This window comes from Danio rerio, chromosome 5 (genome assembly GCF_049306965.1).
Source record: "Danio rerio strain Tuebingen ecotype United States chromosome 5, GRCz12tu, whole genome shotgun sequence".
NCBI lineage: Eukaryota > Metazoa > Chordata > Actinopteri > Cypriniformes > Danionidae > Danio > Danio rerio.
Genome location: NC_133180.1, coordinates 74,644,384 through 74,660,663, shown reverse-complemented (window position 1 = coordinate 74,660,663; position 16,280 = coordinate 74,644,384). Strand labels below are relative to the sequence as shown.

General features: G+C 33.8%; 1 protein-coding gene across 6 annotated transcripts in view; it reads left to right on the top strand.

Moving 5' to 3' along the window:
• dlg4a (discs, large homolog 4a (Drosophila)) overlaps positions 1-16,280 on the top strand; it is a 226,871-nt gene that overhangs the window by 118,667 nt on the left and 91,924 nt on the right. For 3 of the 6 annotated variants that reach the window (XM_009302021.5, XM_009302020.5, XM_009302018.5), the window contains exon 3: positions 8,716-8,772. The exons of the other annotated variants lie outside the window; for them this stretch is intronic. In XM_009302021.5, coding sequence (XP_009300296.1) covers positions 8,716-8,772 — 57 coding nt within the window. The remainder of the gene's footprint in view (positions 1-8,715; positions 8,773-16,280) is intronic. 6 annotated transcript variants of the gene reach the window in all.

Sequence of the window (16,280 nt, the reverse complement as noted above, 5' to 3'; positions counted from 1 at the left end):
CACGCACACACAGAGAGACAAACACACAATACTGACACACAAGATACTTTCCATGTTTAGACTGACCTTGTAAATATTTTAACACGCATGAGGAACACTAGCCACCGTTTCTGAATAATCATATCAACATCCACGCCAGATGATGAACGATAATTCATGTGCAGGTATACCATATGCTGTCATTCATGCGTCTTAGCGGTCGGCTAATATGTTTGGTGTAAAAGCACTTTAGCATGATGCTCATTTCCATGCTTGTGTGTGTGTGTGGGTGTGTGTGAAGGGCGTTTGGCTTGACATGAAGGTCAGAAAGCAGGCGACTCCTCCTTTCTCTCTCTCTCTCTCTCTCTCTCTCTCTGTGTGTGTGTGTGTATCTGTGGTACCATCTGTCTGCATGTGAAACGCAACACACAAACATCCACATATTACCAAAGGATGCCTTAACTGTACTGCTTTCATGATATTTACAGTATAAGGATGTTACAAACGAATCAAATTAATCTTAGGTTAATCAGTGTAAGTGTTTGAATGTGAACTATTTATAATCTGTTCAATAAAAACTATACCTTCTGGATTATAATAAATATAATAGAGCTGTAATTGAATTACATTTTGAAATCAGTGTATTTGTAACGCCTGCTCATTTTTAAAAAGAATCGGGCTGTAATTGTACATCTTCACCTTGCTTTTGTACGCTATGTGATTCTGTACGGTGAATGTACACTCAACGGCCACTTTATTAGGTACACCTGTCTAACTGCTTGTTAGTGCACAATCAGCCAATCACATGGCAGCAACTCAATGCATTTAGGCATGTAGACATGGTCAAGACGATCTGCTCCAGTTGAAACCGAGCGTCAGAATGGGGAATAGGGTGATTGAAGTAGTGACTTTGAATGCGGAATGGTTGTTAGTGACAGACGGGCTGGTCTGAGTATTTCAGAAACTGCTGATCTACTGTGATTTTCACGCACAACCATCTCTAGGGTTTACAGAGAATTGTCTGAAAAAGAGGAAAAATCCAGTGAGTGGCAGTTCTGTGGGCGCAAATGCCTTGTTGATGTCAGATGTCAGAGGAGAATGGCCAGACTGGTTCCAGCTGATAGAAAGACAACAGTACCTCAAATAACCAGGTATGCTGAAGAGCATCTTTGAACACACAACACGTCCAACCTTGAGACGGATGGGCTACAGCAGCAGAAGACCACACTGGGTGCTGCTCCTGTCAGCTAAGAACAGGAAACTGAGGCTACAATTGACACAGGCTCATATGATATGTTATATAAGTATCTAAAGGATCAAATTTATAGCTTAAAGTTATATATTACCACTTAAATTATTCAGATTTGTACCTTATATTATATATTATTACATAAAGGATCCATTTTGTAGCTTAAAATTATGTATTAGCACTTAAATCATCCACATTTGTAGCTTAAAGTTATATCTTTGTACCTAAAGGATCAATATTAGTAACTTAAATAATACAATATTACCTAAATTATGCATATTTGTTCCTTAAAGTTATATATCAGTACCTAAAGGATCCATTTTTAGAAACTTAAGTCATAAAATATTACCTAAATGATCTATATTGAACCTTAAAGTTATATATTAGTACCTCAAAGATCCATATTGGTACTTTTAAGTTATATTAGTACCTAAAGGATACATATTGGTACCTTAAATTATATATTATTATCTAAACAATCAATTGTGTAGCTTAAAGGTATATATTACCAATTATATGATCCATGTTTGTACCTTGAAGTTATTTGTTAGTACCTCAAGCATCCATAATGTTGTATTAAAGTTATATATTTGTTTCTATAAGAATCCATATTATATCATAAAGTTATATATGAGTAACTAAAGGATACAAATTTGTACCTTAAATTAGATATTATTACCTAAAGAATCCATTTTGTAGCTTAAAGTTATATAATAGTACTTAAATAATCCAAATTTGTATCTTGAAGTTATATATTAATACCTCAAGGATCCATACTGGTTCTTTGAAGTTATACAATCTCAGAAATAAAGGTACAGGATTTGTCAATGGGGCAGTAGCTTTTCAAAATGTACATATTTGTACCTGAAGGGTCCATAATGGTTTCTTAAAGGTACATTTGGGCACTAATAAGCACATTTGAGGTACTGCTGTGTACTCTTTGGGTACAAATACTGTATGTATCTTTTGAAAATATACCGCCCCAGGGACAGCTCCTGTATACCTTTATCTCTGACAGTATACATTAGTACCTAAAGGGTCTATGTTTGTACCCTAAAGTTGAATATTAGTACCTAAAGAATCCATATTAGTAACTTAAATTGGTCACACTTTACAATAAGGTTCATTAGTTAATGTTAATTAATGCATTTACTAACATGAACAAATAATGAACAATGCATTTACTACTGTATTTGTTCATGTTAGTTAACGTTAGTTAATGAAAATACAGTAGTTCATTGTTAGTTCATGTTAACTCATGGTGCATTAACTAATGTTAACAAGCATGGACTTGGATGTTTATCAATGCATTAGTAAATGTTCATTTATGATTAATAAATGCTGTACATGTGTTGTTCATGATTAGTTCATGTTAGTAAATGCATTAACTAATGAACCTTATTGTAAAGTGTTACCCTCAAATTATATATTATTACATTAAGGATCCATACTGTACCTTGAGGTTATATATATACGTTATATATTAGTACCTAAAGGATACAAATTTGTACCTTAAATTATATATTTTTACCTAAAGGATGCATTTTGTAGCTTAAAGTTATATAATAGTACTTAAATGATCCAAGTTTGTAACTTGAAGTTATATATTAATACCTCAAGGATCCATATTTGTCCTTTAAAGTTATACACTAAATTAAAGTACAGAGCTGTCAATGGGGCAGTAGCTTTTCAAATGTACATATTTGTACTTGAAGGGTCCATAATGGTTCCTTAAAGGTACATTTTAGGTACATTTGGGCACTAATATGCACCTTTGGGGTACTGCTGTGTACTCTTTGGGTACAAATATGCCCCTGTGACAGCTCCTGTACCTTTATCTCTGAGAGGGTACATTAGTACCTAAAGGGTCTATGTTTGTACCCTAAAGTTTTATATTAGTACCTAAAGAATCCATATTAGTAACTGAAATGATTATTACATTAAGGATCCATACTGTACCTTAAGGTTATATATACTAGTACCTCAAGGATCTATAATGGTGCATTAAAGTTATATATTTGTTCCTATAACAATCCATATTATACCTTAAAGTTATATATTAGTACCTAAAGGATACACATTTGTACCTTAAACTATATATTTTACCTAAAGAATCCATTTTGTAGCTTAAAGTTATATAATAGTATTTAAATTATCTAAATTTGTATGTTAAAGTTATATGTTAATACCTAAAGGATCCATATTGAAGTCATACATTAGTACCTAAAGGGTCTATGTTGGTACCTTAAAGTTATATTAGGGGTATCACTTCACTTAAATGATATATTATTACATTAAGGATCCATACTGTACCTTAAGCTGATATATTAGTACCTCAAGGATCCATATTGGTGCATTAAAGTTGTATATTTGTACCTATAAGAATCCATACACTCTCAGAAATAAAGGTATGTGAGCTGTCACTAGGGTGTACCTTTTTAAGAGGTACAAATTTGTACCTGAAAGGTCTATATTAATACCTCAAGGGTACATATTAGCACCTGAAAAGTACAAAGTGTTCCTCTTAAAAATTTTAGGTGCTAATATATACTTTTAAGGTGCCAATATGTACTTTTGAAGTACACACGTGTACCTTTTGAAAAGGTACCACCCCAGTAACAGTTCACATGAGAGTGTATCTTACTTTAAAGTTATATATTAGTACCTAAAGGATCCATGTTGGTACCTTAAAGTTATTTTAGGGGTATCTCTTCAGTGGCAGCTCGTGTATTTTTTTTCTGAAAGTGTGTGTCTACCAATCAAAAGCAGGAATTATGCACAGTCACCATATAACTTAGGCATTATTTACAGTAATTGACCAAATTGACTGCACGTTGTTTGAACACACACCATGGATACTAAGGAAATTATGAAATAAACAAACAGATTGTTTGTTTTGTGTGCGAAAGTAATATGTTTGTAGGTGTTTGCAAGCAATGGTCAGTTAGTTTAGTGGTCAACATACACAAATATTTGACAAAGCAATGCTACAATCAAGCAATTTAAATAAGACTGATTATAGAAATATCTAAAATGCTTAAAAATTGGTTTGTTTTGTGTTGTTGAACTCTGGAGTGTTTGACAGTGTTTATCAGTGAGTAAGTGAGCAGGGAATTGGAGAAACGCTCGTTCCTGTGGGAGTCTTTCTATCAGTGAGCTCTCAGATGGATTTGGGTCAGGAGTGAACCTCCGGGGCTTCAGTGATCATCCAGCGGCTTCAGGGAACGTGTAATATGAGATTTCATCGGCCTGTTGAGAGCTCTTATCTTCGGCGTTTATTTTGGGAAAGCGCAACATTTCGTACATGTAAAGGATTTATCATGCTGAGAAGCAACACCTGAAGCCATTTAACCACTCATTACTGCACAACAGCGCCATCTGCTGGAACCGCAGGGAACTTTTCAGCACCAAGGACAGCTCCAGATTATACACTGCTAAATGCAACCCAGGCTCACTGGAAATACGTTAGTTAGTTAGTTAGTTAGTTAGTTAGTTAGTTAGTTAGTTAGTTAGTTAGTTAGTTAAACATTATTTATCTCTGTAGAGAGATTTTAGTTGCAGCATACACCCACATCTGACAATTTCACATTTGGCATTTATATAAATATAAAAAATAAATAATATACAAATACACTACCTGACAAAAATCTTGTCACCAAGGTTTAGGAACAACACAAACGAAAACCCACACGAGCACGGGAAGAACAAGCGAAACTCCGCACAAAAATGCCGTCTGGTTTAGTAGTGACTTAAACCAGAGGCATTCTTGCTGTGAGGCAACAGTGCTAATCACTGGCCTGGCGTGTCGTCCTTTTGAAAAGGAGGGAAACTAAGGTTAATGGTGGTGGTGGGGGGCTGTGTTCTTCAAGACAAAGATATTGAGATAAGAAAACTGGTTATTTAAAGTGGGTTAGGAATCATCTGATTGGATAATCGATCATGAGCTGATACTGGAACAGCTGAGAACAATCATAAGCACGTGATCCTCTCGAAATTTGTTTATAAATAACCTTCACTTAAAAAGATTATATTTTTTGAGCAGTAATCTCAATACTGTGATATTCAGATTCAAGGTTATCATATAGTCAGAATCTTATACTAGCCCATGCCTATACTTCACAATATCTTGTTTTACGAAATTAATAAGAATTTAATAAGTTTAGAATCACTTGGCTGTAAGTAAATGATGAGTACACTTAATTATTTGGAGGAGGGGAGGGGGGGGGGTGATTATCTCTTTATGGGGTTAAAGCAAATGCATTCCGATGTGTGCACTTATTAATTCATAATAAGACTTCTGTTTCTTTTTTCCCCCTTAAAGGACGTTTATGTGAATGTTTTGGTTATCTTCATAACAAATGAATGTGTACTGTACATCACCAGTGCATTCCTCTTAGTCAACTGTAGGGGGCTCTACAGTCACAGAAATACGTTTAGTTGATTTAGGGAAATCTATAAAGTGTATACCATACCATGATATAAAAAATCACAGAAATCATCAATCTGTTGCTAGCACTTGATCTTTTGTGCTTTTGTATGCATTTTTTAAAATATATTTTATTAGGTTCATCTTAGGTCAGACATTAAAATATACATAATATTGATACATACAGTTGAAGTCAAAATTATTAGCCCCCCTGAATTATTAGCCCCCCTGTTTATTTTTTTCCCCTGTTTAAAGGAGAGCAGATTGTTTCAGCACATTTCTAATCATAATAGTTTTAATAACTCATCTCTAATAACTGATTTATTTGATCTTTGCCATGATGACAGTAAATAATATTTGACTTGATATTTTTCAAGACACTTCTATACAGTTTAAAGTGACATTTAAAGGCTTTACTAGGTTAATTAGGTTAACTAGGCAGGTTAGGGTAATTAGACAAGTTATTGAATAACGATGTTCTGTAGACTATCGAAATAAAATTAGCCTAAAGGGGCTATTAATTTTGACCATAAAATGGTGTTTAAAAAATTCTAAACTGCTTTTATTCTAGCCGAAATAAAACAAATAAGACTTTCTCCAGAAGAAAAAATATTATCAGACATACTGTGAAAATTTCCTTGCTCTGTTAAACATCATTTGGGAAATATTTAAAAAATATACATATAAATCAAATGGGGGCTAATAATTCTCACTTCAACTGTATATACGCACTGATACAAATCACCAAACAAGACATTCTCTGGAAAACATACCTATACACTAAATAAGTATATAAATAAAAGGTAAAATACCACATTTATACACAAAGATATAAATAACAAAACTAAATAAATAAATTATTTTTTAAAATTAAATTAAACTAATTAGTATTAATTATTATTCAATAAACTCTGCTCTTTCTTTATCATCATTACTTCATCTCCATCATCTTGTGTCAGTTCAGTTGAACACTGGTTAACAGGTTTGGGTTAGAGCTGCACGATTCTGGCTAAAATGAGAATCACAATTTTTTTGACTAAAATAAAGATCACGATATTCTCACGATACTGTAGATGTAAAATAAAGTTTAATATGAGTGGGCTATTACTATTGTTACTCTCAAACATGTGGTAAAACAGCTATAGGCTTTGTGTAGCTGTACTGTTGGTTAAAATGCTAAATGTTGTATAGACTTGGAACGGTGGACTTGAACAGTCTTTAGATTTGTCCTGGTCATTAATGCTGATGATAATTCTGATGTTGAATTATTGTGTTTGAGACATATGCTTACAATCTGTCATGTTCTGCTTAAAATCTGTCACTGACGTGATTTTCATGAATACAGAAGACTGGGTGGTTATTTTTGCATTTCGTTATTTTTGCACATCTGGCAACACTGTGTACGCTTTCTGTTTCATTTTCACTGCTAAGAGCGGTTCACTTCCCGAGCGGCTCCCAAACGATCACTCTGTGCCACAAACTTAATGTTATTTACAACTCTATTACCTATCATTCCAGCCTGATTTCACGAGAAAACGTAAATATTTTACGTTTTGCCAGTTTAGTGGCTTATTTGTACGAATTCGTACGAGTTCAGTCGTATGAAATTGTAAGATTTTAAAAAGTAGGCGTGGCACCTAACCCCACCCCTAACCCCAACCGTCATTGGGGGATGAGCAAGTCGTACTAAATTGTATGAATTAGACCAGTGGTTCTCAAACTGTGGTACGTGTACCACTAGTGGTACGCAGGCTTCCTTCTAGTGGTACGTGTGGGAATGAAATATGTAATATACATGCTACACATATTTCAAAATTGATCAAAAATGATGAATGTAATGTGCCATATATGACATATAGCCTATATTTCTGAGGTAATCTGCCACGTTTTTTAACTGTGCAGAGCTGTAGCTGCTTTACTGGGCCCTACTACGCTACTGTATTTCAATACTGCTCATTTTGGTGGTACTTGGAGAGACAATTTTTTTCTGAGGTGGTACTTGATAAAAAAAAAGTTTGAGAGCCACTGAATTAGACCGTACGAATTTATACGAATTAGCCACTAAATCAAAAAGTTACGAATTGCCGTGAGATTGTGTTGGTTATTCGCAGCTTATGCCGGTTCTGTTCACTAAAGTAAACTTCATTCAGCGCTCGCGCCTGCTCTCCCTGTGGTAACAGCTGACGGTCAGCTCACATCACGTGTGATTTCGCGGCCTCAAATACATCATTACATGAAGACAGAAATGACATTTTTGGGTTGAATTATATCTTATAAATACAGCTTGTGACTCTTTCAACCATTTAGATTTCAACACAATGTGAAGACTTGTGCGGCCACCATTGCTTCCCACCTGAACTTGAAAATATGACAGAATCGTAGAAATGCTGGATAAGATCGTCAAATCGAGATCGGGATCTTTTTACGATTAATTGTGAAGCTCTATTTCTCACTTGAATAAAACTTTAATATAGATCTTGCCATTTTTAGGTTTTATTTAGTGTAATTTAAAAACAAGCTGAACATCTCCTCCCCTCCTCCTGGGTCTTTATTTTTTATATACGGTTTCTTTTCTTAATTTGCACTCATTGTAAGAAATACAAATGCAATGTCTCCCTCTAATCCTGCTCACACAAAAAAGTGGTAACCTTGATTTTTTTTTTGAGAGAGAGATTTTTTACACCTGATTTAAACCTTTGAGTTTTGATCTCAGTAAAACATCTGAGATCCTTTAGGTTACCATTTTTTTTTTTACATTCTTACCAATTAAGTTTTCCAATTTCCTTTTCAGAGCCAAGAACAGAGCCTTTGATTTAATGCATTAGATTTTATTTAGCTAACTTGGGTCACGTTATTATTTTAAAGCGCCTTTTTTACTACTCAATTACCTACTGAGCAATATTTGTATGGTTAGGGTTAAAATGCTTATTAGATTTAGATGGCCAAAGAATAATCCGCATCTTTCTCCTAACTATTAATCAAAGGCTCTGTTTTTCTGCTTTAGTTATTCCTGTGCTGTAGTTTTTAAGTTATCCTGCTTCCTCTGCTGTTGTTTTCCCAGCCAGTGCTGCTGTCCTCTGGTCAAACCCCGCTCTACACGTCTGCCGTCTCCACACTGGTAAGACCAAAGATGTTTTACTGATCAGTTAACCTTCATCTTCATGTCACTTCATCAGCCACAAGCCAATGCCATCATCATAACTGTGGAGGAAACTCACTGCCGATAATTTTTTTTCTATTGTTTTGTTGCTGGTTTCATCTAAAACAGTTGTTCGAATGATATGGTCAAAAAGGCAATACAGGAAAACCTTGGATATAATTTTTTAATTACATCTGAAACCAACAGTAATCCTAATTAACCTGTCAACAATCAACACGAAAAAACAAAACTCCACAGTATATACACGAAACTAAAGAAAAACAATATATACTGTAATGTTTTGACATTTTGTTTAACATATATTATTTTTCTTTATTTTTATGTATTTATTTTCTGTATTTTTGTGTACGTTGTTTTTTTTTTACACGTTATTTGTTAACTGGTTAATTATCTGAAAGTTGATTAAAGGGTTTGTTAAGATAGAACGGTTTTTAGCTCAAGATATGAAGATATATTTGAAAATCTGGAATCTGGGGAATAAAAAACAATCTAACCATTGCAATAATCTTTACTTAATATAAAAAATAAATAAATAAAAAATAAGTATAAAATAAGTAATAAGAAAAATAAGTAATTTTGACCCATATTTGACCCATACTATTGCCACAAATATGCATGAGCTGTAGTCCAGGCCCAATATCACTGTACACAAGGATACTGTTTAACCTATATACCCAAAAAATGTTAAACAATTTTAATTAAATTTCGGAACAATTTTCCACACAATTGAATTTAATTATTTAAACTTTTTTTAAATTGAGTCATTGCAAGTTTGTTTAATAGTTATTGCAATTAATTAAAATTTTGAATTGAGTTATTTCAACATATTCAAATATTATTGTATAAGTTAATTAAATAAGTAAATAAGTAAGTTATTGAAATTGATTTGAATTGAGTTATTGCAACTCATTAGAATTTTGAAATGAGTTACCTCAACTCATTTGAATTGGGTTACTGCAACTTATTTGATTTTTGAATTGAGTTATTTCAGCTTATTTAAATCGAGTCATTGCAACTTATCTGAATTGAGTTATTTCAACCTATTTGAATTAAATCATTGCAACTTATTTGAATTTTGAATTGAGATTTTTTTACTTATTTGAATTGGGTTATGTCAACATATTTGAATAAGTATTATTGTATAAGTACACTCAAAAAAGATGTTTGCTGTATGTTCAAAGTACTTTTTAAAATGAGTTTAAACAACACATTTCTTAAGGTTTTTTGGGACAATCTTAGTTGTTTTATGTTCAATCAACTTAAATTTATAAAAACTACTTAGTTTACTTAATTCGTTTATTTCGTCTCAACAAAAATCATTTGTGTGGATTCCAGCATTTTTACAGCGTAAATTAAATCAGTAAATAAGTAAATTATCGTAATGTATTTAAATTGAGTTATTGCAACTTATTTTAATTTTAAATTGATTTATTTCAACTTATTTGAATTGAGTTATTTTGATTTATTTAAATTTTAAATTGCAACCTTAACCTAATTAACCTAGTTAAGCCTTTAAATATCACTTTAAGCTGTATAGAAGTGTCTTGAAAAATATCTAGTCAAATATTATTTACTGTCATCATGGCAAAGATAAAATGAATCAGTTATTAGAGATGAGTTATTAAAAATATTATGTTTAGAAATGTGTTAAAAAAATCTTATCTCCATTAAACAGAAACTCTAATAATTCTGACTTTAACTGTATGCTTATACTGTAAATGCGTCAGCCTGCTAGTTTACTGCACTTTCTAACAACTGCAAATTCACTTACAGATAAAGAAACTCAAGCTGCAAAGTCATTTAGAAAACTCAATCGGTAGAATTGACAGAAAGTGTTGTGAGAAGTTAAATAGATGACAACAAAGATGGCGTTGCATAATCATTTCTACAGCGTCTACTGCATTGCTTCGACATCAGCTTGTGTTTGCAGTTGCTTTCATATTTCTATGCGGTTTGTCTCTGTTGCCTGAAGTCATCATATTCTCTGTGCTGTCATATTCACTGCAGTAACATGAGCACACACACACACACACACACACACACACACACACACACACACACACACACACACACACACACACACACAAAGAGAGCAATATATATCCATACAGGTAGACTCTTACATTTCCTTTGCAGCTTCACCCTATTATTTCTGACAGCTCATATGTCTGCACACAAGAAAAACCCCTGCTTTTCTTCTTGTTCTGCTTAACGTCACTCAGGATGCAAATATGTTTTCAAAGTTACGCTTTCAGCTTCGATACTGGATGTCCAGAATTATTCAGTCATAGTGGCTAAATATGACTGATGATTACTGATGTCGCTTCAGAAGTGCCTGAGATTGATTTTACTTTCCAAATTTCCAGTGATCTGTGGTCATGTTTGGGTTTATTTGTGTCTAATCTGGTGTATTGAATTTAGAAGAGTACATGCAGTGCTAATAGTGTCCTCTAGGGGTCGGTGTTTGATATGTTGTTGGGGATTTTATCAGGAAGGGGTCTGTCTTTTTTATTGCAGTATAACACAAATACTCCCAGTGATGGGTTGCAGCTGGAAAGGGCACCCGCTGCATATAACATATGCTGGATACAACAAGGGATGCAACACTTAACTGATTTCACAATTTAATTTGTCAGGGTTAAGTAAGGCTTCTCAACACCGTGTTTCTGCATGGAACAAAACTGCTGCAACTTAAAATGATGCCAACTAAGTCGTAGTTTGAGCTTGTACTGTACACTTTGCACACTGGATTAACTATGGCTGAGGCTATTAACTAAGGGCCAGTCACATCTTCTGTGCAAATTCATTATTTCCAATGGAGGTGCGTGGCTTGCATATATGAAGCGACTGACTTGTGCTTTCCAGACGCACCTACTAGTTGAAAGAATGCCGTGAGCGCCCTACACTGAGAAAAAAAACACAAAATAAAAAATACCAAACAAGTTTGTTTTATAGTTGATCAAAAGTGCCTTTCAGACTGAGGTTTAGCAGCCTTTGAATATATTTCTTCACTGTAAAAGGGAAATACTTACCTATTATGTTACTTAGATTGACATTAAATAAATACTACTTATTTATTTTTTCATTTATTTATTGATTTTAAATTTTATTTATTTTAACTCTTTTTTCATGTTTTAAATGTATTAATTTATTTTAAATTCATTTATTAAAATTTTATTTATTTATATACTTTCATTTATTTTAAATTAATTAATTAATTTAAATTGTATTTATTTATTTTCATTTATTTTTTAATTTATTTACATTTAATTTATTTATTTAAATTTATAAAAAAATTACATAAATTTATTTACATTGTATTTTTATTGTAATTTATTATTTTATTCATTTAAAATAATGTTTTAAAATGAATTAATTTCTTTAAATTAATTTATTTAAATTTTAATTTTTTGACATTTATTTTCTGTGTAAAATTATTACTTATGCTTAAATGGCATAACTTTTTTCACTTATTTTTAAGTCTAAAACGAATATGACTATTGTTTATTTTTTATTATTGTTTTGTGTTTTATTATTTGGTTACTGAGCAGTAATAAACAACACTTTAAAATATAAGGAGTTTTCATGTCATTTTTCTAAACTAGCAGTGTTTTGAAATTAATGAATGCATAATAATGATGATAACCGTTATTTTTCCTTAGACTATAATCGCACAACCAAAATCTGTAATCGTTGAATCCCTACGCTGTGGCGACCCCAGATTAATAAAAGACTAAGCTAAAAAAAATGAATGAATAAGGCAACTTTGCTTTGTGCAAGTTTTGAGATGTTTCTTCTAAAAGGAAATAAAAATAGGCATAAAAAAAGCAATCGCTGAGAGATAAATTTAGATCACTTGCTTCCGGACTTCATCTTTTGATGAATTTATTTCAGGTTTTGGCATCTTTGAAAATATAAGCACAGTATGAGATTTATTTTTGGGTGTCTAAGTTGTTAGCACTGTCTCCTCACAGGAAGAAGGTCACAGGTTTGAGTCCCAACTGGGTCAGTTGGCATTTCTGTGTGGAGTTTGCATGTTCTCCGCATGTTGGTGTGGGTTTCTTCCGGGTGCTCCAGGTTTCCCCCTCAAGTCCAAACACATGCGCTATAGGTGAGTTGGCCGTAGTGTATGAGTGTTAATGAATGTGAATAGTTGGTGGTTCATTCCGCTGTGGCCCCCAAAAAATCTAAAAGCTGACTGGTGCATAGAAAACTCTCATTGCTTTTTTAAGAGAAACAGTTGAGATATAAAATGGGGATGTGGGATTTTCCCCTGATGAGTGTAGCACGCTCGCACACACACACACACACACACACACATGAACAAGCAGGTGGTTGAAACAGTTAGATTCTGGTGTCCATGGCAACTGAACTGGTGCAGCTGATATTAACACATTTGAAGAGCCAAGGAGGAAAGTGAAATCATCCTAAGCATTCCTCTGCACCCTCTCTCTCTCTCTCTCTCTCTCTCTCTCTCTCTCTCTCTCCCTTTCCATTTCTAAATGACAGGCTGTAGGTTGAGAGGTAGTGAGATGAGGATAAAAAAGTACACACACACACACACACACACACACACACACACACACACACACACACACACACACACACACACACACACACAGGATTCAGGAGCAAACACAAATCATCTGGGAACTCTTTACTGGATAGATTGAGGGATGGATGGCTAGATGGATAGAAGGAAAGAACACAAACAAACAACTGACAGTATAGAAGGAATGAATGGAAGGAAAGAACAACTGAGAAAATAAATGGATGGATGGACGGAGGGAAGAAAGTAAATACAAACTAACAACTGACAGTATGGATAGATGGATGGATAGATTGATGGATGGATGCATCGATGGATAGATAATTAGATGGATAGATGGGTAGATGGATGAAAAGAACAAAAACAATAGATGGATGGAAGGAAGGATGGAAAGAAGGAAGGAAACAACAGAGGATGGATAGATAGATAGATAGACAGACAGACAGACAGACAGACAGACAGACAGATAGATATAGATAGATAGATAGATAGATAGATAGATAGATAGATAGATAGATAGATAGATAGATAGATAGATAGATTGATAGATTGATTGATTGATTGATTGATTGATTGATTGATCGATTGATGAAACAAAAACAATAGATGGAAGGAAGGAGGGAAGGATAGATGGAAGAAAGAAAGAAAGAAACAAACAAACAAAAAACTAAGGATGGAAGGAAGGAAAGAAAGAAGGATGTAAACAACAGAGGACGGATGGATGGATAGATGGATGGATGGATGGATAAATGGAAGGAAGGAAGGATGGAATGAAGGAAGGAAGGAAACAACAGAGGATGGAAGGAAGGAAGAAAGGAAGGAAAAAACAGAGGATGGATAGAAGGAAGGAAGGAAATAAAGAAGGATGTAAACAGCAGAGGATGGATGGATGGATGGAAGGAAGGAAGGAAGGAGGCAAGAAAAGAAAGAAGTAAGGAAACAACAGAGGATGGATGGATGGATGGATGGAAAGAACACAAACTATAGATAGATGGATGGAGGGAAGGATGCCAAGAAACTGGAGAGAGCAAAGAAAAGATTTAGTTTAGCTGCTGTTCATAATGCATTTAAACAAGATTTTAATATCTTGATGGAGGGATGGATGGATGAGGGGATGGGTGGATGGATGGAAGGATGAAAGAAAGGAAAGAAACAAACTATCAACTGTGAGAATAGATGGATGGATGGACAGATAGAAGGAAGGAAGACACTAATAATGGATGGATGGATGGATGGATGGATGGAGATATACACAGGGTAGACTGTTATGTATGTTTTGTCAGATTTTGGAAAGGAGTTATTATATAAAGCACAGTGTAAATGAATTAGCTGGAGCACGCCTTGCTTTGCTTATGAATATGTGTGTGAGTCTGTAGGTGTTGTTATTGCTGCTGTAAACAGTATATAGACAGGCACAGCGCTGTTGCGTAACAAGCTCTGCTGTGACTGGAGCTGTCGGCTTGATCATCTGCATATCTCTATAACCATGACGGGACGGCATAAATTGCACAAACATCCTTATAAAACAGCAATATGTGCCTACTTTATATATGCATCTCACGCGCAATCAATTCTGTTACTCTTCTCTCATAAAAGATAGTAAATAAAGAGCTGAGATCATGTTAAACTGGACTCAAGGAGAGGGAGATGTGAATGGGCTGCAGGGGAAATGATGTTTGGCACAAGTAAAGGTTGAGGATGAGTCCAGAGGGGGATTCAATGACTTAAAGGGATTGTTCACTGATTGTCCTGCTGATTTACTCGCCCACAGGTCATTCAAGATGTGACTTTTTTTTCTTCACCTGTATCTGAAGATTTATTATAAGAAATGTCTTTAGAGGAGGGTGTTACAGTGACTACCATAGTTTAGGAGTGTGTGTGAACCTTTATTTCCGTTACCTTTGCGTGTCCCTTTAAAAGTGTGTCACTAATAGTATGTCCAAGTGGTTAAATGGTGAGTCTGGGCATCAGTTTGCCTGTGCCAGCGTGACCGTCTGTGTGCCGGTGGGATCACTGAGAGGACACTGATTTCCATAATGCTTGCATCAATGAGGATGTATTGCCGAGAAAATAGTGCTTTTTTCTGATTATAACAAAGATTTAGTATTACAACTTAAGTCATAATTATTAGCTTGTCTGTATATTTTATTCTCAACTTCTGTTTAATGGAAAGATGTTTTTTTCTAATCATAATAGTTTTAATAATTCATTTCTAATAACTGATTTATTTTATCTTTGTCATGATGATATTTGAGCATTATTACTATAATATTAATACTAGTAATATTACTAGTATTCAGCTTAAAGTGACACTTAAAGGTTTAACTAGGTTAATTAGGCCACCTTAAAATGGTGTCTAAAAAAATTAAAAACTTCTTTTTTTTATTTTTTTTTATTGTGTTTTTGACAAAAGGTACAGTACATTAAAGGTATTCAATTACAAAGGTATTTTTGTTTTTTCTTTTTTTTTTTAACCATACATAAATTGAAAAAAAAAGACAAATTGACATAATAAAAAAAATTTTTATGAAAAGGAAATGCATTAAATAAAAAAAAATATTAATAATAATAAAAATGAAAATAAAATAAATTTACAGAAAAAATAAATAAATAAATAAATAAGTAAATTAAATAAAAAAAAAAATAAAAAAAAGGGGTGGGTGGGGGTGAAAAACTTCTTTTATTCTAGCCGAAATAAACATATAAGACTTTCTCCAGAAGAAAAAATATTATCAGACATACTGTGAATGTCATGATAACCAGCGATCATTCCCCAGAGATCGCTGGTTCTCTCACATTATCCATGGACTACACTTCCGCTTTCTCTTGGACTACATATGCATACATGCTCTCCGGTCACACTCACGCCTGCTCATTCATCTAGCCTGATTACGTTCGCACACCTGAAGACTTTCAG